Source organism: Stylophora pistillata, chromosome 12 (assembly GCF_964205215.1).
Source record: "Stylophora pistillata chromosome 12, jaStyPist1.2, whole genome shotgun sequence".
Lineage (NCBI taxonomy): Eukaryota > Metazoa > Cnidaria > Anthozoa > Scleractinia > Pocilloporidae > Stylophora > Stylophora pistillata.
The window spans coordinates 25,864,125-25,890,464 of record NC_142530.1 but is presented as its reverse complement, the minus strand read 5'-3'; the positions used below and the strand labels follow the sequence as shown (position 1 = coordinate 25,890,464).

At 38.3% G+C, this 26,340-nt stretch overlaps 3 protein-coding genes across 9 annotated transcripts in view; 1 reads left to right on the top strand and 2 right to left on the bottom strand.

Annotated features, from left to right (window-relative positions):
* Positions 1-5,207, bottom strand: part of LOC111338789 (uncharacterized) — a 38,755-nt gene extending 33,548 nt beyond the window's left edge. The window contains exons 1-4 of one of the 2 annotated variants that reach the window (XM_022945318.2): positions 5,006-5,187; positions 3,849-4,023; positions 3,317-3,432; positions 2,313-2,724 (exon numbers count right to left, since the gene is read on the bottom strand). In XM_022945318.2, coding sequence (XP_022801053.1) covers positions 2,491-2,724; positions 3,317-3,432; positions 3,849-4,023; positions 5,006-5,044 — 564 coding nt within the window. In that variant the 5' untranslated portion in view covers positions 5,045-5,187 and the 3' untranslated portion in view covers positions 2,313-2,490. Of the gene's footprint in view, positions 1-2,312; positions 2,725-3,316; positions 3,433-3,848; positions 4,024-5,005 lie in introns of those variants that run through there. The other variant, XM_088740543.1, reaches the window with a different exon arrangement.
* A 1,835-nt stretch (positions 5,208-7,042) lies between these two features.
* On the bottom strand, positions 7,043-12,564 carry LOC111338782 (uncharacterized). 3 transcript variants are annotated; one of them, XM_088742123.1, is made up of 7 exons: positions 12,399-12,564; positions 11,178-11,340; positions 10,549-10,664; positions 9,767-9,997; positions 8,839-8,998; positions 8,225-8,343; positions 7,043-7,574 (listed from the first exon to the last, which is right to left on the bottom strand). In XM_088742123.1, exons 1-7 carry the CDS (start codon positions 12,435-12,437, stop codon positions 7,392-7,394), a joined length of 1,011 nt encoding a protein of 336 aa, XP_088598249.1. In that variant the 5' UTR covers positions 12,438-12,564; the 3' UTR covers positions 7,043-7,391. The 3 variants fall into 3 exon arrangements, with proteins under 3 accessions (XP_088598249.1, XP_022801045.2, XP_022801044.2); XM_022945310.2 differs by having other exon boundaries at positions 7,043-7,619; positions 9,767-9,952; positions 12,399-12,561; XM_022945309.2 differs by having other exon boundaries at positions 7,043-7,619; positions 12,399-12,560.
* A 1,983-nt stretch (positions 12,565-14,547) lies between these two features.
* Positions 14,548-26,069, top strand: LOC111338783 (poly(A) RNA polymerase, mitochondrial). 4 transcript variants are annotated; one of them, XM_088742118.1, is made up of 7 exons: positions 14,548-15,153; positions 16,040-16,319; positions 17,163-17,356; positions 21,887-22,153; positions 22,600-22,961; positions 23,693-24,033; positions 24,486-26,069. In XM_088742118.1, the coding sequence occupies exons 2-7, from the start codon at positions 16,250-16,252 to the stop codon at positions 25,718-25,720; spliced, it is 2,469 nt and encodes an 822-aa protein (XP_088598244.1). In that variant the 5' UTR covers positions 14,548-15,153; positions 16,040-16,249; the 3' UTR covers positions 25,721-26,069. The 4 variants fall into 4 exon arrangements, with proteins under 4 accessions (XP_088598244.1, XP_088598245.1, XP_088598243.1 ...); XM_088742119.1 differs by having other exon boundaries at positions 14,548-16,267; XM_088742117.1 differs by having other exon boundaries at positions 14,548-16,319.
* The last annotated feature ends 271 nt before the right edge of the window (positions 26,070-26,340 follow it).

Genomic DNA, 26,340 nt, shown 5'->3' with positions numbered 1-26,340 from the left:
CATCAGGTCTGGTAAAACTCAATCTGTGAGGACTGCTCGCCAAATAAGTACATTCCAGTATCAGAGAAATGCCAGTAAACGACAGCACATCGGTCTATGGAACACACCCAGTTATGCTCCTGCTACTTTGCGTCAATCCTGCGTCACGTAGAATCGGAGAAACAATCGCTTACTGCCTCTTGTTTGTTATTTCGCTGGTTGGAAATACCCTAATTGTGATAATTGTGCACAAAAATAAAACCATGAGAAATCACATATACATCTTAATCGTAAACATGGCCGCGTCTGATCTACTTTATCCGATATTCCTGTTTCTGAATAATTTAGAAGAAGTTTATCTCCATTCTAGTTTAACCAATGGTGGTCTTGGCGAGGCTTTTTGTAAGCTCGCTCCCTTCTCAGCAGATGTCTCTACCGTTGTTTCAATTCAAAGCCTGGTTCTAGTAGCAGTGGATCGATTTGGAACTGTCGTTTTTCCGCTTCGATCTCCATTTATCAGTTCAAAGCTGTGCTAGATCCTCCTTTTTGCCACTTGGATCATATCATTGGCTATTCATTTACCATATCTACTTACCTTTTCACTCGTCAAGAATGTGGAAGGGTCAAAATGTGAACCGCAGTGGAATAAAGCCTTCGGAGATTCGTTGTCCTTAAAAATTACATTCTAAGCGGTCCTATTTTACTTTTTTGTCTTCCTTTGTTTCTGATTTTTTTTTACTCTAACTCACAATCTTTTTAAAACTCAAATCACAGATGATTCCAGGCGAGCAGTCAGCCAATGACGTCAAAGAACGAGTAAAAGGAGAGCGGAAAGTCCTAAAGATGTTCATTGCTATCCTGTTGGCATTTACAATATGCCGGATTCCCTACGTTATAAGTTATTCAGTTACTGAAGTTTTTTCCACCGAACAACTTCATGATTAAGTCTTACGTTTTTCAATACTTCGCGCAAGTTGCATTTTTCCTTGCTCACTCACATTGTTCTATAAACCATTGCATTTGTTTTGTCTTTAGTAGAAATTATCGTAAAGGTTTCAAACATCTCCTTGGGCTGATAAGTTCTCGTCCACCGAGACGTTTTCAAGTTTAGTTGGGGCTTGAGAGAAATCATGCAGAGCTGTTCAGACCAGCAACCAGCATTGACGGGGCACCCGCCAAAGGGTTCCAGGACCATTAAATCGGAATTATAATTATGAATTGTTCAGTGTTTCGTCACAAAACAATTTCGTCAGAATATTTGTACTCGTTGTTACGTGCAAATTTACCCTCAACACGAAGCAAAGCACGAATGAGTTAAATGAAACAAAAAAGTGTAACTGAGATTGAACCAAGAATGAATGAGGATAATTAGATGCTGATCTCTATCGAGATGATATTGTAACATTTAGGATAAACTTTTGCAAATGCAGAAAATTTTGACAAGGACTGCCGGGATGCCGTAATGAAAGAAGAACAAGAATAAGAACAAGAACAAGAACAAGAAGAAATAGAAGAAGAAAAATAATAATAATAAGTATAATTTTATCCCAAGCATGACCCTTCTTGATCTGGTCTGTCCTTGTAATTTGAGAAGAAATTCTGTGCAATGATTAAATGATATTTTCTTTTCTGTTGTGAGAGCATAGGTCAATTGGACGTTTGTGATTCAATGTTGTAAAATAAACTTGAAATACTTCCCTGTTAAGTGCGAAGGTGATTGAAAACTCAAGAGGTACTGATGCTTTTCCAGCCGTTTAGCAATGTTGTGAACTCATCACCAAGTCTGCTTTGAGATCCAAGTGAAACATTAATATTGAGATAATGTTTGAATTTTTATTTTATTTAATTTTTGTTGTTGTTGTTGCATTTTTGGTAAATACTAGAGCTATGAGTCACGCAACGTTAATAAAAAAAATGGGAGTAGCGGGTATTATGCTCCATATATATTTGGTCTGCGAGATGGTAATGTTCCATTCCCTATTATCCTTTCTTGTAAAAGATCTACACGAGAGGCGGGAGAAGGAGGGAGGAAGTGGGGAGTGAGGGAGGGGATGGTTGCATCAATCAGTGTTACAAAATCACCGTTAGTGCCCCTGGTTCTTGCAAATCATCAAAAAGTCACTCCAATCTCTGTCAAAGGTGTCTGGGTTAAAAAAAATTGTAGCCCCAGATGTCTACCATTCCCACAATTGGCGCACTAGTAAAATCGTAAACACGCTTGAAACTCAAAAATATCAAAGAGTGTTTATTCTTGTATCAATTGACTCACCTGCCCCCACCCCCCTCCCTGTGACTCCCCCATTTCATCCTGTCCTTTCTCTTCAAGTGAAAAGTTAGACAAAATTCATTTTATTTTAATGATGCGTCAGCTTTACAATGATCAAAGCGGTTTCCATCTTAAAACTCTTCAGGCGACCTACACTTGTAAGATTATTTGTAACAGTTCAGTATTCGCCATTTATCTAAGATAAGCCTCATTTATTAATGGAATGAAAGTTTACAGTTAAGGCATTAATTGGGGTCTATCTTGAAGATACTTGCAAAGTTCTTGAAATCTACTTTAGTGGTCCTCATGGGAGCGCCTGTCTTGTCGAATCCAACCATTCGTTTATCGTCACGGTACGACTTCAAGTGAAACAGCGAAGTCCTATCTGACATTGGTATCTTGTAGAACAGAATGTCCCACTCGGGATTTATGGCCTCCGAGTTATGTAACTTTTTTAAAGGTTTCTCTGTAGGAAGACTCTATCAGAGGAGAGAGTACATTAAGTAAATAATTAAAGCAGCCAGTTATGCTCAAGAAGGGTTCAAGGCTTAGATTCTCATCTAGAATTTAGATTTTCATCTAGAATAGAATGAATTTATCATTTTGTTCGTGCCATTTACAGGCACTCCGTAACTCAATCTGTGTTGTACCATGTATAAGCGATAGATCTAGATAATCTATTGAAATTGCGAAGAGAGTTTAAAATGTTAATCTCCTCCTGGCACTTGAAGGGTTGACACTTACAAGCAAAACAGATGATAATTCTGACTCGTAAGTTTTATCTTTCTCTTTTTCATTTAAAAAGTTGAAACTGTAGAAAAAAAACGGTGATTGGTCGTATTTGTGGCGAAGTATAAGCGTTTGTCTTAACAATGTAGTCCTTTGATAGGCGACTGGAAAACCATCACCTTATACATCGCTTGAAGAGGACTCGCGGTCTGCTGTCAAAAATGGAAGGGACTACATCGAGAGGCAAACGATTATATTTGATTACAAAATTTAAAAGCTTATTCATCAATGGCCCGTAGCGGAGGTTTTTTTCTTACCAAGTGAGATCGATTAGTCACATACCTTTGCAATGACAGTGTCATTTTCTGTATCTATCGCCACAACTTTCTGAGTATTTATGTGCTCCAATATAACAATTTGATGCCCGTCCGATTCTATCATGTGGATTGTAAATCCAGCTGTAAAAAAGCATAGAGAGCCATCATGACAACTGAAACATGAATCGAACAATAGTTGGCGGATCACAGGTTACTGCCGCAGTGCGGCTTTGACTCAAAAAGGTTAGGGACCCAAGAACACGTCGCTTTCAATAGTGTATTATACGGATAAATCTGACGATGATAAAAACTGATAACAGTAATGAAAACAACGATATCGTTTTATTCTCCGCTAACAATAATTTGATTAAAAACATGCAATGTATCAATAAAGGAAACTTTTTTAGGTCACTGAAGAAAAGATAAACTGTTACTTGTCAACTCTTTTTTAAAACAGCCTTGTAATTTTCCACGGGAATGTTTTCGCAGACCGTAGGATCCTGGGGTCGCTATTTTTGACGAGTAATCCTCTTAAAACCTTTTTTTCTTTTACTCACTAGCATCATTTTCCTTTGCCGCATCTGTTCTCAAGGATCCGTTTCCATCAATATACAAGTAGTGTCCTGCTACAAGGCCCCCTTGATTCATCGAATAAAGCCTGAACGGGTGTTGGGCGTCGCCATGTCTGTTCCATTTATCGTTACTACCATCTATGACTGTAGCAGTGCCTTCCTGCAACAATGGACATCGGAAATGGGAAAAAATACGATGGAAAATAGACAACATATTATGGACAATGGAACATAACCCTTGGATAAAAGGCAAGTGGAATGCTATGTTTAACAGGTGAGCTGTCGCATACCGGACTGTGACAAGGAAAGCAATCACTATAGAATTAACGGGGTAAGTTTCTAAAGAAGCTGTCGGGTGCTGTGTCGATGAGTTAGTAATGTAAATTCAAAGTGATAGAAAAGAGCTCTTAAAGATGACGTATCTCGCGTTAGCCCAATGTCAGAGCGAAGGGCATGCGACACTCTAACAAAGGGGTAATGCTCGATAAAACCAAATTATTTTGGTTACCAGTTAGTTTAGATTTGATCGTGAAGGTAAAAGTAGTCCTGAGAAGAACTGTCGATACACAAACTTAGTTTACTACGGAGTCCATGATTTACAGAGAACAGGCCATATTGCATATCAGGAGCAATCAATTCATCAATAAGACCGTATTCTTTTCTATAAAAAGATATAAACTATAAAGATTTTAGTAATTCTCAGTTGAATGCTCTCAAAGATTCGTAAACAAGGCGCGATAGCAACTTTCGGTTTTACATATTGGTCCGTATTAAAATTTGATTCTGTTTCATAACCAAAAGAAAACTCCACCTGCTTTGAATTTGATCTGACTCGGAAATGCATGAGATGAACAGACTCATTTCATACTTTTCTTAACGACCTAGATTGTATAAAAGTTGAAAACCATTCAGATTCGAGAGAATTATTCGAGCTTACAGCTATTTATTTGGAATAACCTATTGATTCTTTTTTATCTTTTTTTCTTGTTTGAAGTCTTAAAAAATATATTTCAGGGGTGATTTTTACTAAAGAAAAGTCAAGACCATGTGAATATTTGTTTCTGAAATCTCGCGGCCGTACTAATGAATAATCTCGGTGTACGGATAAAGCGGACATATACACAAAGATTAACACTCTTTACCTCTTTCAAAGCGTCCAATGATCTGTCTTCAATCGACATTGTGATGAGTGACCTCTTCGCGACAAATGTGGTGTACTTCTCGAAACTCTAAAAAATTGCTGCGCGACAAAGTTATATCTATGACTGTAACATCTCTATTCATATCTTATCCGCCTTCTGAAAGTGAAATAAGGTGCATTTCGTGAAAACATCTTTTTAGTCTCAGATAACCTGACCTCACGAAAACGAAAATCTCGACATCATCGCTAATTTAGCACAAGTTACGTGGTATAAAATTTAGCCGCTTTATTCTCAAATATAAGAGTGACGAATAGAGAATTTCTCTTTGCAAAATGAAGATATTTTCAGTTAGACGGATGGTTAGAAAAAGGAACTATATTAGCTTAGGGACAAATTCTCAGAACGTATGTTGTACGAGATGTATAACAGACAGTAAAGAGAGTTGATACTGTTATCTTGAGTGTGATTGGGAGAAAATAGATCACAACAAACGTCTTTTTATTTTCTTATCATAGCCTGCGACCTTTGGAAGTTGTTGCGGCTCGTTTGATATAAGGGCAACCTCCTTAGATTGAAAAATGATGAGAAAGGCGAGTACTGGGCCAGTGACTGAGTCGTTTGTTAGAAATCCTGAGATTTGACAATTAGATCTGGATTTTAAATCATCTTCATATCATTTTCAAAACTTAGTGTCAAAACTCATTCCCTCTCGACTTAAAACGAAAACAGTTACCACGAAGATAGCAGTATCAGAGTCGTTTTCCAGTTAAGTTTTCTGACGCGTACTTTTGCTTAATGGCTTTTTTTTTTACGATGACATTGTCGTAATGAAGTTTCGTTTTTAAATACTGGGGAATCGCAAAAATGTGCATGATGCGATGGAAAAGCGATCGGAATGGATGAGGCAGAGCGAAGGAACCTGATTTGTGTCTCTTGCATGAGATCACATGGCATGACATTTTTTTGATGTGACGTAAACAAAATTATGCGTTATATTCCATAGCCTAGGCAGAACACAAAAGAGGAACTTTAAAGGATACCTCACTTTAATTCAATTCATTCCTTTCTCTGTTCAGTATTGTAGAATTATGAAAGACACCGTGAAACTCGAATTCGTTCACAGTTAGGGGAGCTCAAAGGCAAAGGAATAGAGGATGCAATTGGGATACGCTTTTCTAGTACAGCGGTGTACTGTTATCTAAATGGTAGCGTGTCAAGTAATTTGTCACGAAAATTAGCTATTACGTAACCTTGACCGAAATTAGATTGGGAGTCTCTTACCATCACCTGAGCTGCTATCATTTAATTTTCTATGGCAACCGCCTCCCACGGAGGCGAAGACATAATGTTGTCCTGTTGAGTGACTGAATGACTGAAAGGCTCTACAATTGTTTCAATCCTATCTTGAAAATCGATTGCAATATGTCTGCATCAATGGTCCTAGCCTAATTCCTCTTCCACGGATGTAACTTTTGGTGTTCCACAGGGATCTGTTTTGGGACTGCTCCTTTACCTGTTATATACTGCACCATTGGGTGACATAATATGTCAACATGGAATGGAGTTTCATTTCTATGCAGACGATTCCCAGATTTATGAAAGATCTACACGAGAGGCGGGGGTGGGAGTGGAAGGGGGTAGTGGGGAGTGAGGGAGGGGTTAGTTGCAGCAATCAGTGTTACAAAATCACCGATAGTACCCTTAGTTCTCGCAACTCATCAAAAAGTCACCCCAACCTCTGTCACCGGTGTCTGGGTTAAAAAAAATTCTAGACTCAGATGTCTACCATTCCCACATTTGGCGCACTAGTAAAATCGTAAAAACGCTTGAAACTCAGGAATATCAAAGAGTGTTTATTTTTATATCGACAGACTCACCTGCCCCCCACCCCCCTCCCTGTGGCTCCCCCATTTCATCCTGTCCTTTCTCTTCAGGTGAAAAGTCAGATAAATTTATTTTATTTTTATGATGTTTCAGCTTTACAAGGATCAAGGCGATTTCATGTTAAAACTCTTTAAGCAACCTACACTTGTAAGGTTATTTGTAACAGTTTATTCGCCATTTATCAAAGATAAGTCTTATTGATTCATGGAAAGATAGTTTACAATAAGGTGTTTGGGCATTAATCGGGGTATATCTGGAAGATAATTTGGTTATATCAAATAAGTTGAAATTGTAAATTTGCCACCATAACGAGTTAAAAGTCTGACGTTTCGAGCGTTAGCCCTTCGTCAGAGCGAAGGGCTAACGCTCGAAACGTCAGTTGTTTAACTCATTACGGTGGCCAATTTACAATTTCAACTTAAGTTCAGTTGATATCACCAAATTAACTTGTTACCCCCACCGACGCAGCAACACAGTTTCTTTAGAAAGTTTCGCCCTTTAGTTAATGCATCTTGAAGAGAAATTCATCCTTGTTGGATTCTGCATCAGCAGTCGTCTTCACAATGGGATCGCCTGCCTTGTTAAATCCAACCATTCGCGTATCGTATGGCTTCAAGTGAAACAGCGCATCTTCCTCTGACTTCGGTATCTTTTGGAACAGAATGTCCGGGTGTTTCTCTTCAACCTTGGACAAGTTGTTTAACTGTCTTAAATTCACTGAAGAAGAATCCTTTCACAAGAGAGAGTACATTAAGTACAAAATCAAAGCAGCCATATCCCTCACAAATTATGTTCAAGAAAGGTCCAAGGCTTAGATTCTCATCTAGAATTTAGATTCTTATCTAGAGTAGGATGCCGGAGTGATATAATTTTGTTCGTGTCATTTACAGTCACTCCGTAACTCAATCTGTGTTGTACTATGCATAAGCGATAGATCTAGATAATGTATTGAAATTGCGAGGAGAGTTTAAAATGTTAAACTCCTCCTGGCACTTGAAAGATTGACACGTACAAACAAAACAGATGATAATTCTGACTCGTGAGTTTTATCTTTCTCTTTTTCAATTAAAAAGTTGAAACTATTGAAGAAATGGTGATTCGTCGTATTTGTGGCTAAGTATAATCGTTTGTCTTACAATGTAGTCGTTTGATAGGCGACTGGAAAGGCGTCACCTGATAAATCGCTTGAAGAAGACTCGCGGTCTGCTGTCAAAAATGAAAGGGACTACATCGAGAGGCAAACGATTATATTTGATTACAAAGTTTAAAAGCTTATCGATCAATGGCCCGTAGAGGAGGACTTTTCTTGCCAAGCGAGATCGTTTAGTCACATACCTTCGTGATGACATCGTTTTTGTTTGCATCTATGGCCACAACCTTCTTTGTCTTGCGGTGCTCCAATATAACAATTTGATCACCGTAGTTCGTATCTATGCTGTGGACTGTAAATCCAGCTGCAAAATAAGCATAGAGAGTCGTCATGACAACCGAAACATGAATCGAACAATAGTTGGCGGATCACAAGTTACTGCCACAGTGCGGCATTGGACTCAAAAAAGTTAGGGACCCAAGAACACGCCACTTTCAATAGTATATTATACGGATAAACCTGACGATAATAAAAACAATATTAATGATAGTAGTAATAATAATAATGATAATAATGACAACAATACTATTGAAGGAAAAATGAAATTAACAATAACAAAAGGGTTAATGAAAGCAATGAGCGTTTTATTCTGCACTAACATATAAGTTGATCAAAAACATGCAATATATCAATAAGGAAAAAATTTTTGGACACTAAAAAATAAATAAACCGTTACTTGTCAACTCTTTTTTTCAAATAGCTCTTTAAATTCCCACGGGAATGTTTTCGCAAACCGAAGGATCCTGGTGACGCTATTTTTGACGAGTAATCCTCTTAAAACCATTTTTTCTTTACTCACTATCATGATCGCTATTGTCTTTGTTCCCATTTGCCCTCAAGGATCCATTGCTATCAATATGCAAGTAGCGCTTCCTCGCCCCTCTCCCCGAACTAAGCAGAAACGGGCCTTGTCTGTCCCATCCATCATCACTACCATCTTTGACTGTAACAGCGCCTTCCTGTAACAATGGATATTGGAAATGGAGAAAAAGGCGATGGACAATACACAACATACTATGGACAATGGAACATAACCCTTCGTTAAAAGGCAAGTGAAATGCCATATCATTCAAAATGTGAGGTGTCGCATATCGCACTGTGACAAGGAAAGCTGAGCGATCACTATTTAATTAACGGAGTAAGTTTCTAAAGAAATTGTCGGGTACTGCGTCGGTAAGAAGTATAACAAGATCATTTGGTTTTATTAATTGAGTTACTAGTGTAAATTAGCCACAGAAAAGAGCTCTTAAAACTGACGTATCGAGCGTTAGCCCTACGTCACAGCGAAGGACAAACGACACTGTAACGAATGGGTAATGCTCATTGAAATGAAATTATTTTGCTTACCAGTTAGTTTACATTTTATCATGAGGTGAAAGTAGTCCTGAGAAGGACTGTTGATACACAAACTTAGTTTACTAAGGAGTTCATGATTTCTACGGAGAACAGGCTATTTTACACATTAAAAGCAATCAATTCATGAATAAGACAATACTATTCCCTTTCCATAAAAAGCTATAAGCTATAAAGTTTTTAGTAATTCTCAGTTGAATTCTCTCAGAGATTCGTAAACAAGGCGCGGTCGTAACTTTTGGTTTTGCATCAGGTCCCTATTAAAATTTGATTCTGTTGATATCACCAAATTAACTTGTTACCCCCACCGACGCAGCAACACAGTTTCTTTAGAATCCTTAATGAAAGCAATGAGCGTTTTATTCTGCACTAACATATAAGTTGATCCCGAAGAGAAATTCATCTTTGTTGGATTCTGCAGCAGCAGTCGTCGTCACAATGGGATCGCCTGCCGTGTTAAATCCAACCATTCGCGTCTCGTATGGCTTCAAGTGAAACAGCGCACTCCCCTCTGACTTCGGTATCTTTCGGAACAGAATGTCCGGGTGTTTCTTTTCAACCTTGGACAAGTTGTTTAACTGTCTTAAATTCACTGAAGAAGAATCCTTTCACAAGAGAGAGTACATTAAGTACAAAATCAAAGCAGCCAAATCCCTCACAAATTATGTTCAAGAAAGGTCCAAGGCTTAGATTCTCATCTAGAATTTAGATTCTTATCTAGAGTAGGATGCCGGAGTGATATAATTTTGTTCGTGTCATTTACAGTCACTCCGTAACTCAATCTGTGTTGTACTATGCATAAGCGATAGATCTAGATAATGTATTGAAATTGCGAGGAGAGTTTAAAATGTTAAACTCCTCCTGGCACTGAAAGATTGACACGTACAAACAAAACAGATGATAATTCTGACTCGTAAGTTTTATCTTTCCCTTTTTCAATTAGAAAGTTGAAGCTAGAAAAAAAGGTGGTTCGTCGTATTTGTGGCTAAGTATAATCGTTTGTCTTACAATGTAGTCGTTTGATAAGCGACTAGAAAGGCGTCACCTGATACACATCTCTTGAAGAAGACTCGCGGTATGCTGTCAAAAATGGAAGGGACTACAAAAATGGAAGGCCCGTAAGGATCTTGCTAAGCGAGATCGTTTAGTCACATACCTTTGCAATGACAGTGTCATTGTTTGCATCTATTGCAACAACTTTCTGAGTATTTTTGTGCTCCAACATAACAACTTGACCGTCCTTCGAGTCTATGATGTGGACTTTAAATTCAGCTGTAAAAAAGCGCAAAGAACCATCATGATAACTGAAACATGGATCAAACAATAGTTGGTGGAGTGCAGGTTATTGCCACAGTGCGGCTTTGACTCAAAACGTTTAGGGACCCAAGAACACGGCGCTTTCAATAATATATTGTACACATAAGACTGATGATGATGAAAACAATATTAATGATAATAGTCATAATAATAATAAAAGTAATAATAGTAATAATAATAACAACAACAATACTATCATAGAAAAATAAAATCAATAATGACAAAAGTGATAATGAAAACAATGATACCGTTTTATTCTGCACTAACATACAAGTTGATTAGAAATATGCAATATATCAATAAGGAAAAAAAATTTTGGACACTGAAAAAAATATAAACCGTTACTTGTCAACTCTTTTTTTAAGCAGCCCTGTAAATTCCCACGGGAATGTTTTCGCAAACCGAAGGATTCTGGGGACGTTATTTTTGACGAATAATCCACTTAAAACCATTTTTTCTTTTACTCACTAGCTTTATTTGTTTGTGTCCCATCTGTTCTCACAAGTCCATTTTCATCAATATACAAGAAGTGACCTGGTACTGGGCCACCTTCATTTATCGAATAAAGCCTCTGCGAGTCTCGTCTAAGCCATTCATCGTCACTACCATCTATGACTGTAGCAGTGCCTTCCTGCAACAATGGACATCGGAAGTGGAAAAAAGACGATGGAAAATAGACAAAATACTATGGACAATGAAAGTATAACCCTTGGATAAAAGGCAAGTGGAATGCTGTTCAACAGGTGAGCTGTCGCATAACGGACTTTGACAAGGAAAGCAATCACTATATAATTAACGGGGTAAGTTTCTAAAGAAGTTGTCGGGTGCTGTGTCGGCGAGTTAAAAATGTAAATTAGCCACAGAAAAGGGCTCTGAAAGCTGAAGTATCGAGCGTTAGCCTTTCGTCAGAACGAAGGGTAAGCGACACTCTAACGAAGGGATAATGATCAATAAAACCAAACCATTTCGCTTACCAGTTAGTTTAGATTTGATCGCGAAGGTGAAAGTTGTCCTGAGAAGGACTATTGTTATACAAACTTAGTTTACTAAGGAATTTATGATTTACACGGAGAACAGGCCATATTAGATATCAGGAGCAATCAATTCATCAATATGACAGTATTATTTTCCTTTCTATAGAAAGCTATAAACTATAAACTTTTTTGTAGTTCTCAGTTAAATTCTCTCAATGTTCGTAAACAAGGCGCGGTCGTAACTTTCGGTTTTGCATATTGGTCCATATTAAAATTTGATTCTGTTTCATAACCAAAAGAAAACTCCACCAGGCCATCGAATTATAAAAAGCGAATAACTCCACCAATAAATCCCAGTGACCTGCTTTGAATTTGATTTGACTCAGAAATGCATGAGATGAGCACAGACTCATCTGATACTTTTCTTAACGACCTAGAGTGGAAGTTGAAAACTGTTTAGATTTGAGAGAATTATTCGAGCTTACAGCTATTTTTTGAAAGAATAACCTATCGATTTTTCAATCTCTTTTCTTGTTTGAAGTCTTAAACCTAAAACAAACAGACAAACAAAAACAAAAATTTCATAAGAGATTTATACTAAAGAAAAGTAAAGACCATGTAAATATTTGTTTCTGAAATCTCGCCCGAGCTAATGAATAATCTCGGCGTCCGGATAAAGCGGGCATATGTATGCACAAAAATTAACACTCTTCACCTCTTTCAAAGCGTCCAATGATCTGTCTTCAGTCGGCATTGTGATGAGCGATCTCTTCGCGACAAATGTGGCGTACTTCTCGAAGCTTTCTAAAAAATTGCTCCGCAACAAAGTTATATCTATGAGTGCAACATCTCTTTTTATATGTTATACCCGCCTTCTGAAAGTGAAATGAAGTACATTTGGTGAAAACACCTTTTTAGTGTCAGATAATCTCACGAAAACGAAAATCTTGACATCATCGCTAATTTAGCACAAGTTACGCGGTATAAAGTTTTGCCGCTTCATTCTTAATATAAGAGTGACCAATGGAGAATTTCTCTTTACAAAATGAAGATATTTGCATTTAGACGGGTGATGAGAAAAAGGAACTACATCAGCTTGGGGACATTGTTTGATTGAATATCAAATTCTCAGAACGTATATTGTACGAGATGTATAGCAGACAGTAAGGAGAGGATGCTGTTATCTTGAGTGTGAATGAGAGGAAATAGATCAAAACAAACGTCTTTTCGTTTTCTTAACGCAGCCTGTGATGTTTGGTAGTTGTTGTGGCTCGTTTCATATAGGTGCAACCTCCTTACATTAAAGATTGATGAGAAAGGCGAGTACTGGACTAATGTCTGAGTCGTTTGTTAGAAATTTTGAGTCTTGGCAATTAGATTTAGGTTTGAAATCATCTTGACATCATTGTCCAAACTTAGCTTCAAAATTCATTCCCTCTCGAATGAAATCGAAAACAGTTACCACGAGGATAGCAATATGAGGCGTTTTTGAGTTTTGTTTTCTGACGCGAATTTTTTTTCTTATTGACCTTCTTGTTTACAATCAAAATATCATAATGAAGTTTCGTTTTTAAATACAGTTGGACCCCGATAATTCGAACTCGGATAATTCGAAATTCCCGCAAATTCGAAGTAATTTCTGTTCCTTTATGTCGGATTTTACCCCGATAATTCGAAGTTAAGTTACCAGCTGAATGAAAAAGAACAGACACTGTCGGAAATTAGAATATATATTTATGTAATAACAGTTTCGAACATTTCACAGCTCGTTAATCCCTTTATAATTGTGTAAAACAGTTCTCTGTGCATTAATCCCTTTACTGTATGTGCGGTGCTTTATAAAAGTTATTAACATGTCGATGTGATGAAAATCCATGTGCCTAAAGAGTTGACGAAAAATCCAATTTTTTAGTCTTTCAGCTTTGTGAACTCTCTTTCAAGAATACTGACGTATTTCTTCTCTCCTTCAAACAAAAGTTTGCATGGCACTTGCATCCCTTGACCGTCGCCAAGATTAACAGGCCTGCCTGTCACAATAACAGTGCATGAATTTCTATTATCCACTCTCTCTTATACGGTCAACCAAAACCCACTTCAGGTCTGGTTGTGTGCGCAAATTTATTGAAGCGATCGACAAGAACAAGCCAATGCCAAAAATTACCGTTCTTGATGCAATGTTCCTTCTGACACAGGACTGGAGCACGGTCTCAAGGGATAATATTCGCAACTGTTTTAGGATGGGAGGCATCGGGGGCAAAGAGCAACAAAGCGCAATCGCTGACGAAGATGACCATTTAAAATCCTAGAAGAAGATTTCGATGCATTGAGACAGAAAGACGCGGAACTGGCACCGACAGAAGCAAGAGCTGAAGATGTCATTGAGGCAGATGACGGCGTTATGACATCGGAAAGTGCGCCGTTAAGTGATGAAGAAATGTTAGAAGAATTCTGAGAACGTGACAGCACAGTGATGGAAGTAGACGATGATAGTGACGATGATGACTCCGAGGAGAGACCACAGAAGCCAACAAGAGCACATATAACCGAGGCTATCAACACGCTTTCGTCCTATAGTCTGTTTGCTGCAGATGGAGCTGACGAGATTCGTCGAAACATGAGTCAGATCGCATACATCATAGAGAAAAAACATTCGCAAATCTCAGAGGCAGCTCGCAATTGACAGCTTTTTAGGCTAAGCACCTTTTATATTGGTCACTGTTCTGCTTTTTGTTTGTTCTTATGAAATTAAAAAAAAACTGTTTTGTTCATGAAAACATTTGAAATACGTTCAGGGATTACAAACTGTTCACTAATATCGCGAAAATAGGGTAAATAAAGTTATGCAGGGGTAACTGAATTGCGTATTTATTTTTGACCCCTATAATTCGAAATGCAAAGACTGGCAAAAACCAACGATAAAAACCGACGTTTCGGTGTCATCATGACGCCATTGTCAAGGAGAAATAAAAAATTATAAAGTTTGTGGCAAGGTGTAACACTAAATTAGCATAAATATGTTACGAGCTAATTAAACAAATACTTTTGCGCGAATTGAATCGCTTTGCACGTTCAGAGTGAGTTTTAGGTCTCTGATGAAAAGCATTTCGTTCACCAAACAATCGAACTTGTTACTACACTTTTTCAGAATGCTAAAACGTTTCAGTAGGTCTTTCGGGACTTCGCTGTGCCGTTCGTGGTAGTGTTTATTGAAGATGCCTTTCGTTTATGTCCATCCACGCGTGTGTGTAAGTGTCCGCGTGTATAGCCCACATAACCCGCATCACACAGGTCACATTGAAATTGATAAACGACGCGTTGTTGGTTGACGATCTGTGGCTTGATTTCTCGTACTTTAAGATCTTGGCCAACTTTGCGTCTAACAAATACTGGCTGGACAGTCGTATGCACCTTCATGCTAAGATTCTTGAGCTCTTTCTTAACATAATTTGCTGATTTCTGATCTTTGAAAGGTATGACGACACGAACAATGGATATTGGTTCTTTGGGCGTCTGTGTGGGTTGCGTACCAACAATTCTTGATTGTAAGAAGGTGTTCATGGTAGAATTCGAACCCCCGATAATTCGAACTATTTTGCTTTTTCCTTGAGACTTCGAATTATCGGGGTCCAACTGTACTCGAGAGTGGCAAAAATATGCACAACGTTAGGGAAAAGCGAGCGCAATGGATGAACAGAGAAACGGAACCTGATTTGTATCTCTTGCACAGAATCACACCGAGTGACATTTTTCGAAGTGACAGAACCCAAGTGGTTAAACCGTTGTATCCCATAGCCAAGATAGAACATAAAATAGGAACTTTGAAAGATACCCCACTTTCCTTCGGAGAACTAAAAGTAAAAGGGGTCCTCTGTCTCAACAAAACTGCTCTTTACATATTTTTTTTTCCCAAAGAAATCAGTTTTAGTCAAGAATGGTCGCTAACCATGTGATGTTTACAATATTCCTCCTCTATTGGAACGATTTTAATACATTGTTTGAATCGTCTGTTAATTCCCAGACATTGGACTAGTCCAGAGGTGCTGTCATAAAACTGATGAATTTTGCAAAAGTCGCTTTGGTCTAGAACCTTTGATTTACACTGCCTTCCAAGTCGATTGAGCGCCTGGCAATTCGGAATAGTACCTCTTTCTTCAACAGCCTGACTTTTGCTGTACATTGCACGTTCTTGCGAGTTCTTAACTCCTTTGAACAGCTTTCTCTTACGCTTTTCTCGAACAAAAGTTTCTTAAGTCCTCGCCGGCTTCTGTCGAGCATAGGCGTTACGAGTATTCCGAAGTTTCCTCGCTGATTTTGGTGTAAAGCTCTGATAATCTTCCGTTCTCTTCCTCTTTAAAGAACCAGTCGACGTGGTTGAAAATCAGCTGTATTTCTTACCCCCCTCAGCACATGCACTGACTTTCCAAGCAGAGCACGAATCTGTAGTCATGTTTGAAGATCAGAACGAAAGTTCAAACAGTCAAGCATTGGAAGCAGACGACGAGAATAGCCTGGATCTATTATTCCTATCAGCCCTCGCTATCAGAGCCCGCGTTATTTGAAGAAAATATGGCGGAACTTTGTGGGGTAAGAGGAAAACAAGTTTCTTGTGATGTTTGTGGGGTAACTTTACCTTCAGGTAAGGACAGCCTTGTATGTCATTTTTTGAAGGGTACAGTATTTCATCTTTCTTGTGCGGTTATAAAACCCAGCTGCAAAGCATCAGAAAATTTCGCTCGACTTTTGCCGTGTTCACTTCGTAACTTGTTAGTTAGAGTCACACATAAACGGCTTTGAATTTCCACTTATGATAGCTTCCGTTTAGATCAAGTCTTTTCTCTGCTCGTCAGCTGTGGAGCTTTTACCTTGGAAGTGAAATTCACGAAATTCGAGTCGCTCGTCTCATAAACCCTTAACATCAGTATGCATATTCTCCATACTTCGCGCCGACGAAGGGCTAACGCTCGAAACGTCAGCTTTTGTAATCGTTACGGTGTCCAAATTACCATTTCAACTTTGTTGATATATCCAAATTATTTCGTTACCCCCACCGACGCAGCCCCAAACAGTTTCTTTAGAAACTATCAGCCTTTATTCTCCATACTGTTCTCAATACATTTCCCAAGGTGCTAACAAGGAGAATTTGTTTAACAGTCGAGAGCTTCTTAAGCTGGTAATCATTTCCTTTATTCTTGTAACCTTAATGTTTGGTGCAAGGGTGATATTCCGTTTCAATTCCATTCATAGAAGATTTTCACGTTATCATCCAAGCTCTGATCTCGTTAGTTTACGCGTATGCGGATCTGCATCTCAAGGTCTAGCAAAATTCCTCAAGCTTAATTTTATTTCAGCTTTGATTCATGTCGTTCCCTTGTATTAAGAAATGCTGAATCAAAAGGACCAGTATTAATAAGGAATATTAAGCAAATTGTTTTATGCTTATCTTGTTTTCATCACTCAACTTATTTTTCTACTTTCACAGCTTCGCTTCTCCCAACCCACAACAATGGCAAAAAACATGAAAGGATGCTGAAGTTAAAAGAAGAGAGAGAACGTTCTTGTAGGAAAAGCATTTATGTGCGAGGTTTTCAAAACTCAGGATCCATAGAAGAAGATCTAGCAAAATACTTCAGTGCATATGGAAAAGTCTCAAACATATTTTTGGATAAAGATAAGGTATTTTAAATAATTATGATAAACTCGTCGATGAAGGCATTAAGAGCAAATGTGGCCAAAAATATCTAAATTAAACGAGGCTTACTTGTAAGGTGAAGTTTGATTGGGATTCTGTGAGTCATTGGTCGGGAGCAAAGGAGTCATGTGAGAAGGCGCACGAGCCTGGGAAGATCAGTCTTTAACAGATATGAGCACTTACACCCAATCATGGGTGGATTAATAACACATGGGTGGGCACATGACTCCTTCGCCCCCGACCAATGACTCACAGAATCCCAATCAAACTTCACCTTACAGGTAAGCCTCGTTTAATTTAGGTATTCTGTTTTGTCATTGGTCATTGGTCATTGGTCGCTACGGAGTCACGTGAAATTTTAAAGCAGTGTGAGTGCAAACTCAAAAGATAACAATGATTTACAGCAATATAAACCTGCTTTAATAACATTCTCTTTTAACCATCAAAACATATAATTATAAGACACTATCTTAGGTGTCACTACATACAGCTTTAAGGAGCTCAGTTCTGAAATTCTCTTGAGGTTCCACTGGTTTGTTGTAAAACTTAGTAAATGTAGACTTCTGGGACCACCCCTCACTTTTCATAATTGTGGCGATAGATATGCTGTTTGCTTTTGCTGCAGATGTAGATGCTAATCAAGTACTGTGTGCTCTGTACTTCGAAGTGTCAATTCCAGCATCAACCAGTGTAGCCTTAATCCATCTGCTTATTGTATCAGGGGAAACAGCTTTATAAGGCTTAGAGTAACTAATAAGAAGCTGCTTTACATTACACTGTACCTTGAAGAGTATCTGTATGCTTCAGATATTGCTGAAGATGCTTTACAATACAAAGACTTACATCTGGTGCATAGGCCTGAAACTCAATACAAGCTAAATGTTTACCCGGTCTGGCAGTTTTTAACAATGAATTAATGGAAACACACATTTTTCAAAACTTATTTGCATATAATCAATTGATAATGTGTGCAAAGTCTGGCGACACTGTCCTGAAAGCAATATGCGATCAACATATAACCACTTTCAAAGTCAAGTTCTTAAAACTAAGTCTCACAGGTGGCCCAAGTTTAGCTAGGTAGTCTAATGCCACTGTGACATCCCAAGTTTCTTGGTACCTTGGGAGAGAGGGTCTACACTCAAAAATTCCTTTGAGGAAATGACAGACTAGGGGATGCTGTCCAAAAGTGTAATGCTCTGATGTAAAACAAACAGTAGACAAAGCACATCATGCAGTCTTGAGGGCATTGTATCCAATCCCTGTGTGGTAAAGTTCTGCCAAGAAATTAATCCCACGTTCAATAGTTGCTAAAAAGGGATTAATCTTCCTTTGACAACAGTATTGTTCCCATTTAGTGATGAATGGTTTATATTGTTGTTGGGTGCCCTTTCTCCAAGACTGCAGGATGAGTGAGGTAGCTGATTCCGAAAGCCCTCTGCCTTCAAGTGATTTCCTGACAAGTGGCAAATCAGAAGTGTGAACTTCTGATGTAGTGGATGCACCAAGTCTGGCTGTTGAGGTAGAAATAAGGTGTGTTTCTTTTTGGGGAGCACAAAGGGTTCCTGAACCAGCAGTCTCATCACCAATGGCCACCATGGCTGAGTTGGCCAGCACTGCACAACTAACAGTCCTGTGGTCTCCTCTGCTTGAATTTTCTGTAACACTTTTGGGATGATACTAAAAGGAGGAAAGGCGTAAAAAACATAAGGTTTCCAAGAAATTGAAAAAGCATTTAATAGCCATTGCTTTAGGGTCTGGTTGGTAGGCAACAAATGGCCTTAGCTGGCAATTAAGGCTAGATGCAAATAGGTCAATCTGAGGCTCAACATGAAGTTTCTTAACAGCTGGGTGAAAAATTTTACTGTCTAAAGTCCATTCAGTTTCTTTTCTAGATTTCGGGGACTCTGCATCAGCTAGAGTATTCTCTTTCCCTGGGATATGACTTTAATTGTGGTTAACCACATGTTATTGTCAAGGCACCACTCCCAGAGCGTACAGGTTAAATCATTTCACTTTCTGGAATGGCTTGTGCCCATTTTACCTAAATCTGACACAGCAGTCATATTATCAATTCGCACAAGTACATGCTTTCCTGATAACTCTTTACGAAATGCCTTAAGAGAAAACAACACTGCAAGCATTTCAGGATAATTGATGTCATTAGGAGCCTCTTCTGGAGTCCAAGGTCCCCCAATCTTTGCATTATTGAGCACTCCTCCCCAGCCCTCTTTACTCTCATCTGTGTATAAAGTGGCCTCTGGCTGAGGAGGGCTTATAGGATTGTATAATGACCTTGCTGAGTTTATTCACCACTGCAAATCACTCTGAGACAACTCAGACAGTTGCATAAATGCATCAAAGTTGCCCTTGTTTAGGCCCAATTCCTCAGTTTTGTCCATGTCCAGTGACCTAAAATGTAAAGGCCCTAGCCTTGCTGCTGGAATATTTGATATGAGGAACCCAAGGGTTGATGCCACCTCTCTTACTGTAGGGTGCGGACACTCCAACAGCCCTTGACAGGTATGAATGATCTTTTCGGTCTTCTCAGAGGTTGGATAAACTTTCATTGTGATTGAGTCAGTGATAAACCCCATGAAGGTGATACGATGTTGTGGAACAAAGGACGATTTTTCAGGGTGGACAGTAAACCCAAGGGAATCAAATAATCTGACAGTATCCCAAACATTTCTTTCACAGTCATCATCGTCATCACCCTGGAGATATGAGTCATCGATATGACTTGCTGAAAGGTGTCCCAGCTGTCTCAAACTTGAATATACTGGTTGTAATAATTTAGTAAACTTCCTGGGGAAAAATGCCAATCCATTAGGAAAGCAAACATATTTATACAGTTTTCCACGCCACTGAAACCTCAGGTATTTTTGGTCTGCAGTGGCAATAGGCACAGAATAATATGCATCCTTTAAATCTATGGATGCCATAAAGCACCCAGGTTTTACCATTTGTAAAACAGTATTAAGCGAGTCCATTTTAAAATGGTGATATTGTACATGAGTGTTTAAACACTTGAGATTTAAAATTACTCCGAAAGAACCATCCTTTTTGGCCCTAGTGAAGATAGGAGGGATATATCTCTTTTTTTGTGACCACTTGGGGTAATAACACCCTTAGCAAGGAGTTCAGCCAGTTCAGTATCAATGACATGTTGTTTGTCCAAATCAAGGATTTTCTTCTCATTGGGGACTACTCTTTGATATGGAGTCCTGGTAAATTTGATTGGCTGGCCTAGTATCATTTGCAATATCTCAGGGTCTGAGGTTAAGGCCTGCCACTGTTAATAATATTCTCCCAGCCCCCCTGCTTTAAAGCAGTGCACCTTGTGTTCAAGGAACTGTAACATGTTGAGATATCAGAGCATTTCACTGGCTGGATTTCTTCTCGGTTTCCAGTGATTTGTAGGAATTGTGGTTGTGTGGCTGGTAAGACCGGCCCCTCTTCCCTAAAAAAGGCTTTCCATTTGAGTGAAAAGATTTGCCCTTCCAGCCATCGCTATGGTTGCGATAATATTGCTTTGCAGTAGTCGCATGGCCAATCTTGTTAGTTGCTTTGATATTGTTAAGCTGAGATTACAGCTCATCTCCAAACGATAAACCCATGATGGGTACTTGAGAGCCACACAATGAGGAATATTCGTTGGTTTGATGGCGTTGCGTCGACGGTATGATAGGTCAATGTTTATATGGCCTAACAATGCCAGAGTGTCAGCATTATACGTGATTTATCATGTAAGGGGCAAAATTACTGAATTGTGATTGGTCGAGACAGAGGGCATTTTTTTCTTAATTTTTGTAATTGCCTTGGGCAAAATTACTTGAAAATGATTAGCTGAAAATCACTTAGCAACAGCTGCCAAGATAAAGAAATTTCTGTTTGTTCTGTAACAATGGCATCCTGTTTTGTGCGAGATCAGTAAGAAAACATTTTGCCCCTTTTATTATAAACAAGTAATCACATGGTTCCTCGTAAAATTAAGGATTAATATCACTTGTGTTTTCAGAAGTTGCAGAAATTGCCCTCATCGCTGCGCGACTCGGGAAATTTCAGCAACTTCCGAAAACACGTGTGATATTAATCCTTAATGTTACTCAGCCCCATGTGATTACCTACTAATTTCCCCAATTTCTCAGTGAGAGCTGACGCTGAAGTCTTCTCAGGATCTGCACGGATAGCCAACAGTGTGTCAGTCGATTTAGCGATTGCACTACCGACTTTGACAAGTACTTTCTGCATGTTGGCAAGGCATAAATCTGCCCTCCTGCATGCTTGCAAAAATTTCATTATGCTTGTGGTCAACTTATCCCATACAATGCAGAAAGTTGAAATTGAATGCAAAAAGTCAAAATTGAATTGGCAGAAAGTTGAAATTTAATTGATTGACAGGAATGTTGTGAAACTAAAACCAAATAAAAAGGTGATGTTTTGTACCATAATGCTTGAAAATTGGTTTGCAATCAAAACAATGTTTCATTTGTCTTAACTTTTATAATTTTCAGGGTGTTTTTGCAATAGTGGAGTTTTCTAGTGAAGAAAGTGTTACAAAAGTGCTGAGTCAATTGGAGTCATTACCACTTCTGCATAACAAACACCTTACAGTGAAAGAAAGGACTTTAACTAAAACTGGCTTTCAATTTAGAATGCAAAAACCCATAAAGCGTGGTCATGATGACTCTGAGGAACACCACCGTGGGCATTTAGGAAGCAAAGAGATGGCAAAATTTTTGTCCAAGGATCTCATTGTCAAACTGAATCCGTTGATGAAGGTATGTGGAAACAGTGGATGAGTTCTATCTCAATTTACTATTTTAATTTGGATACTATCATGTATTTTGTAACAATGACCAAGAAGGCTTGGAGGGAGGAAGAGATAAAAAAGTGCATGGTCAACTTTTTTGTAAGTGTTTGTGTTCTTCATAGGCTACTTACATAGTAAGGGAACACAACAAATACAACCAAACAGTACTTGTCCTATATGCTTTACTGAGCAATCAAGGATTTTAAAATCGCGAGAGTAATTAAAATGTAACCTCTCCTGGCATTTGTTATAATAATGTACAATACATGTACATCAGTTAGTGATATATTTAAGTTCAAACTCTCCGTTAACTACAAGATAAATAACTGTATGACAGCCAGAAGAGGGAACTAAATGTAAAGTCTTGGAGTTTCATGACACGCTATATAACTGGCCTAACATGTACACTGTCAGGTGGATGAACAAGTGAACATTTTGATGCAGCAATTGTGTCTCAGTGATGAAGACATCAAATTAAGAAGACTGGTTTGTCAGCTGCTACAAGAAGTGTTGAGTGAAGTTTATCCAGGAGCCTCTGTGGTGCCTTTTGGTTCAACTGTTACTGGAGTTGGATGGAAGGGAAGTGACTTGGATTTGTGTTTACTGACGTCTAAAGTTGATGACACTATTGTTGATTACTCTTTAGTAATTGATACCCTGCGTAGTTTTGCTCCCGGTTGCACAAACATCATACCAGTCTTGACTGCTAAATGCCCTCTCATTAAATTCACACATCTGCCCTCTGGATTGTCATGTGACCTATCAGTAAACAACAGGTACTGTGACTGTTGCATGTCTTCCTTTGATAGCGGTGGTATTATGATCATATTATGGTTTCAAGAGATTCATTAAGCTACTGCTGCAGCATTAAAAATAAGCATTTAAGCTTTCACTAAGCCATTGTCTAATGATACTGTGGATTAGCAAAAGCTTGGATGCAACAGTAGCCAATAGCCTCTCTTAAACTTATGTTAATTATAAACAGCTACTGGGATGCTGTGTTTAGGCGCTATAGGACATAGATGACAAATAATGATGATGATGTTAATGATGATGATAACAAGTTATGGCAAAGTATAATTGCATTGATGTCCATGATAATGGTCTTGCTTACTGTATGTAGCTAGATGATGTGTTCTAAAGCATCAGGGAATGATCGAGTTTCTTGATAGAAGAGCTACATGTATGCAAGTACCGGTATACAAAGGGTACACATATAAACAAGAATATACACAACAGGATTCTCCAATATGAACGTAGTATTTACTATTAGAAATTGGTTTTCAATTCCTATGCTTTGTATAATAAAATCTGTTGTGAAAACTTGACTTTGACTCTCTGTTTTGATACTAATAACAACTTCCTCTCCTGTTGAGGAAAAGTCTCCCACTGTAACCAACGATAGTCCTATATTAGTACATCCTTAATCAGAATGATCAGAATAAAAGTCACAACATGATCAAGAGTCACATCGCTGATATCGACAATACCAACGATTTCTTGACAGGCTTGGTGTAAGAAACTCAGAGCTCCTTCACTGCTACATGTCCCTTGATCCCAGGATTACTCAGCTGGTCTTTGTTGTGAGAGCCTGGGCTAAAGCCAAAGCCCTAACTGCTAGCAGACAGCTGTCAAACTATGCATTGACTCTGATGGTGCTGTACTTCCTGCAAATGCAACATCCACCAGTCATTCCTTCATTACAATGTAGATTTGATACCTGGATCAGAGAGGGACCACATTTGTGTGCCATGAAAGAGCCTAATTCAGAGGTTATTGACAACTGGAACTGTTCATTTTTCACAGATGTTACTAAACTTTCTCCCTCACAGAATACCAAAAGTCTGAGTAAGTAAACTTTGTCTGATCTTTTGCCTATTTCAGTTGTATTCAGATGTTGTGCAGTAGTCAGTGTTTGGATCCAGTCAAAGTTAACTGGCCTCTTGTCAACTTAACTAGGTGGAGTTTTAAGTAATATGTTGCCCTGATGTGAGAGACCAACTACTATGGACTTACAGTGACAGAATGAAACATGAAAGTATATTTTTTTCATTCTTAGATAGTTTCATATGATAAATTATTATCTTACAGCTCTTCAAAATTTATTATCAGTTGAAAATTGATACTCTGGCAATAGCCAGCAGTGTTGACAGAGATAACATATTGGTGAGGGAGCCAGAGGAATCTTTTATGAGAAAACTTTGTGATGATATACTTATCTAATGATGCCTTTTTTCTTTGATACTTAAACTTGAAAGTAACATATTTATGATAATGACTCTGTTTTGCTTGTTCAACAGTTCAGTTATTGGAAGAGTTCTTTTGCTTCTTTTCAACTGAATTTGACTTTGCTAATTGTGTGGTGAGCATAAGGACAGGCCAAAGGACAAGTATTCTGTCAGTCTTGAAAGAGTTAAAGGTTTCACAGTGTACAGAAACTAATGAAAATGTTTCAATGATCACATCTGATAGTGACCAAGAATGCTATAGACAGTTAACAAAGATTGAAGATAGCAAGGATGCTAGCAAAATTACAGAGGAAACCACTAAGCACCAGGATGCACTGCCAAATTTAGTCTTAGGATGTTCTCACAGTAGTCCAGGGACTAGGAAGCAGTTAGAGTTTAAGATCTCCCCTTTGTGTGTTCAAGATCCCTTTGAGCTTGTACATAACTTGACACAGAACATTACCATGGCAACACTGAGAAACATCATTGAATTGATGAAGATTGCTCACAAGATTTGCCAGGATCTGAATAGCAGTGTTGACAATCCAAATCCCACTGGAAATAATCTCTTAAGCCTTTTTACAGTTTGTAAATCTTCTAAAAAGAAGAAACATTCTCAGCGCCATGATTTCTTCGTTAAGTATCAAAACAAAAGTTCTCAAGCACTGGACACAGGTTGTGTTGACAACCTGAGTACACCCCACGCAGTTTTTGTGTCTGTTCTAGAGACATTAGAAAGGGAGTATGGATTTCAGTGTAAAGTTAAAAGTTCTGCTAAGATGCCCTGCTCTATTGTGGAAGAATCTGGTGTGCTTAGCAAAACTCAGGGTATCAAAACATCACTGGTGCCCCAGCTTTCTGGCCACATCTCTGCAGCAGGTTGCAGCAACACTAAAAATGAAGCAAGGATATCAGAGAAAGTAAACAAATTTAACAATGAGTTTTCAGCGATTTGCAAAGCCTTTGAAAATACGTGGACCCATTGTCGAAGAGAACGACGCAGGTCCCTTCAGCCTGAGAAACATGGTAATGGGAACAACGATAGTTTAAGCAAAGATAAATTATCTGATAGAAGATCAGGTCAATTGTTAGAAGGATGTAACAATCAGGTTGAGGAGTTTGCAAATGCTCCTGCCACTGCCCATCCACTTCTCAGTTTTGAATTGAATGTAAGAAGTTTCCCTCAAAAGGAGGTCAAAAATGGTTGTACTGTCCTCATGGAACATGTTGAAAGTAAAGAATCTCAGCTATTTGGAAACTTCTTTTCTGCTTTCAAGAAGTATTTCTTGAGTTTAGTAACAAAGTAAAGGGTTTGTTAGCAAGCAGAGCACTATACAGATATATGTACCAATTAACTGTAAACTTTATACAAAATAATTATTTATAACTTAAAAAAAATTATTTTTACAAGTAGATAAATGTTCCGCCACTCTTAAAAACTTGTAAAAACTTCCGTTCTTTTTCTGCAGTACTATACGCAAGATATTCACTCAAGAACTGTTTTCACGAATTCCCTGTGATTGTGGGTTAAAACTAAGCCACAATATTATGCAACGGGGATGTTGATAACTCAGTTATCAGTCAAATCTTTATGTAATAACATGGAAGATACATTTTGATATTTCAATAGATAATTATTAAAAGTGGGGAGAATGATTTGAAAGTTGCACTAGTCTGTTGAAATTCAACGTGGGAATGATAAGTTTTTTGAAAGTTTTCAAACTGAAGTATTTAAGGCCCTTGCTCAACCAATCAGCTTTGCATGCTTTTCTTTTGATTGTTGAGCTTGGTCTTTAAAGCTACAGTATATTCTTTTATTACATCCATTTTGAAATCACTGGTGGTCCCTGTAATCTGATTGGCTCTAATTGGTGCCATTTATTCACGAATCACATCATTTTTTGCTCTAAATCACATCATTTTATGC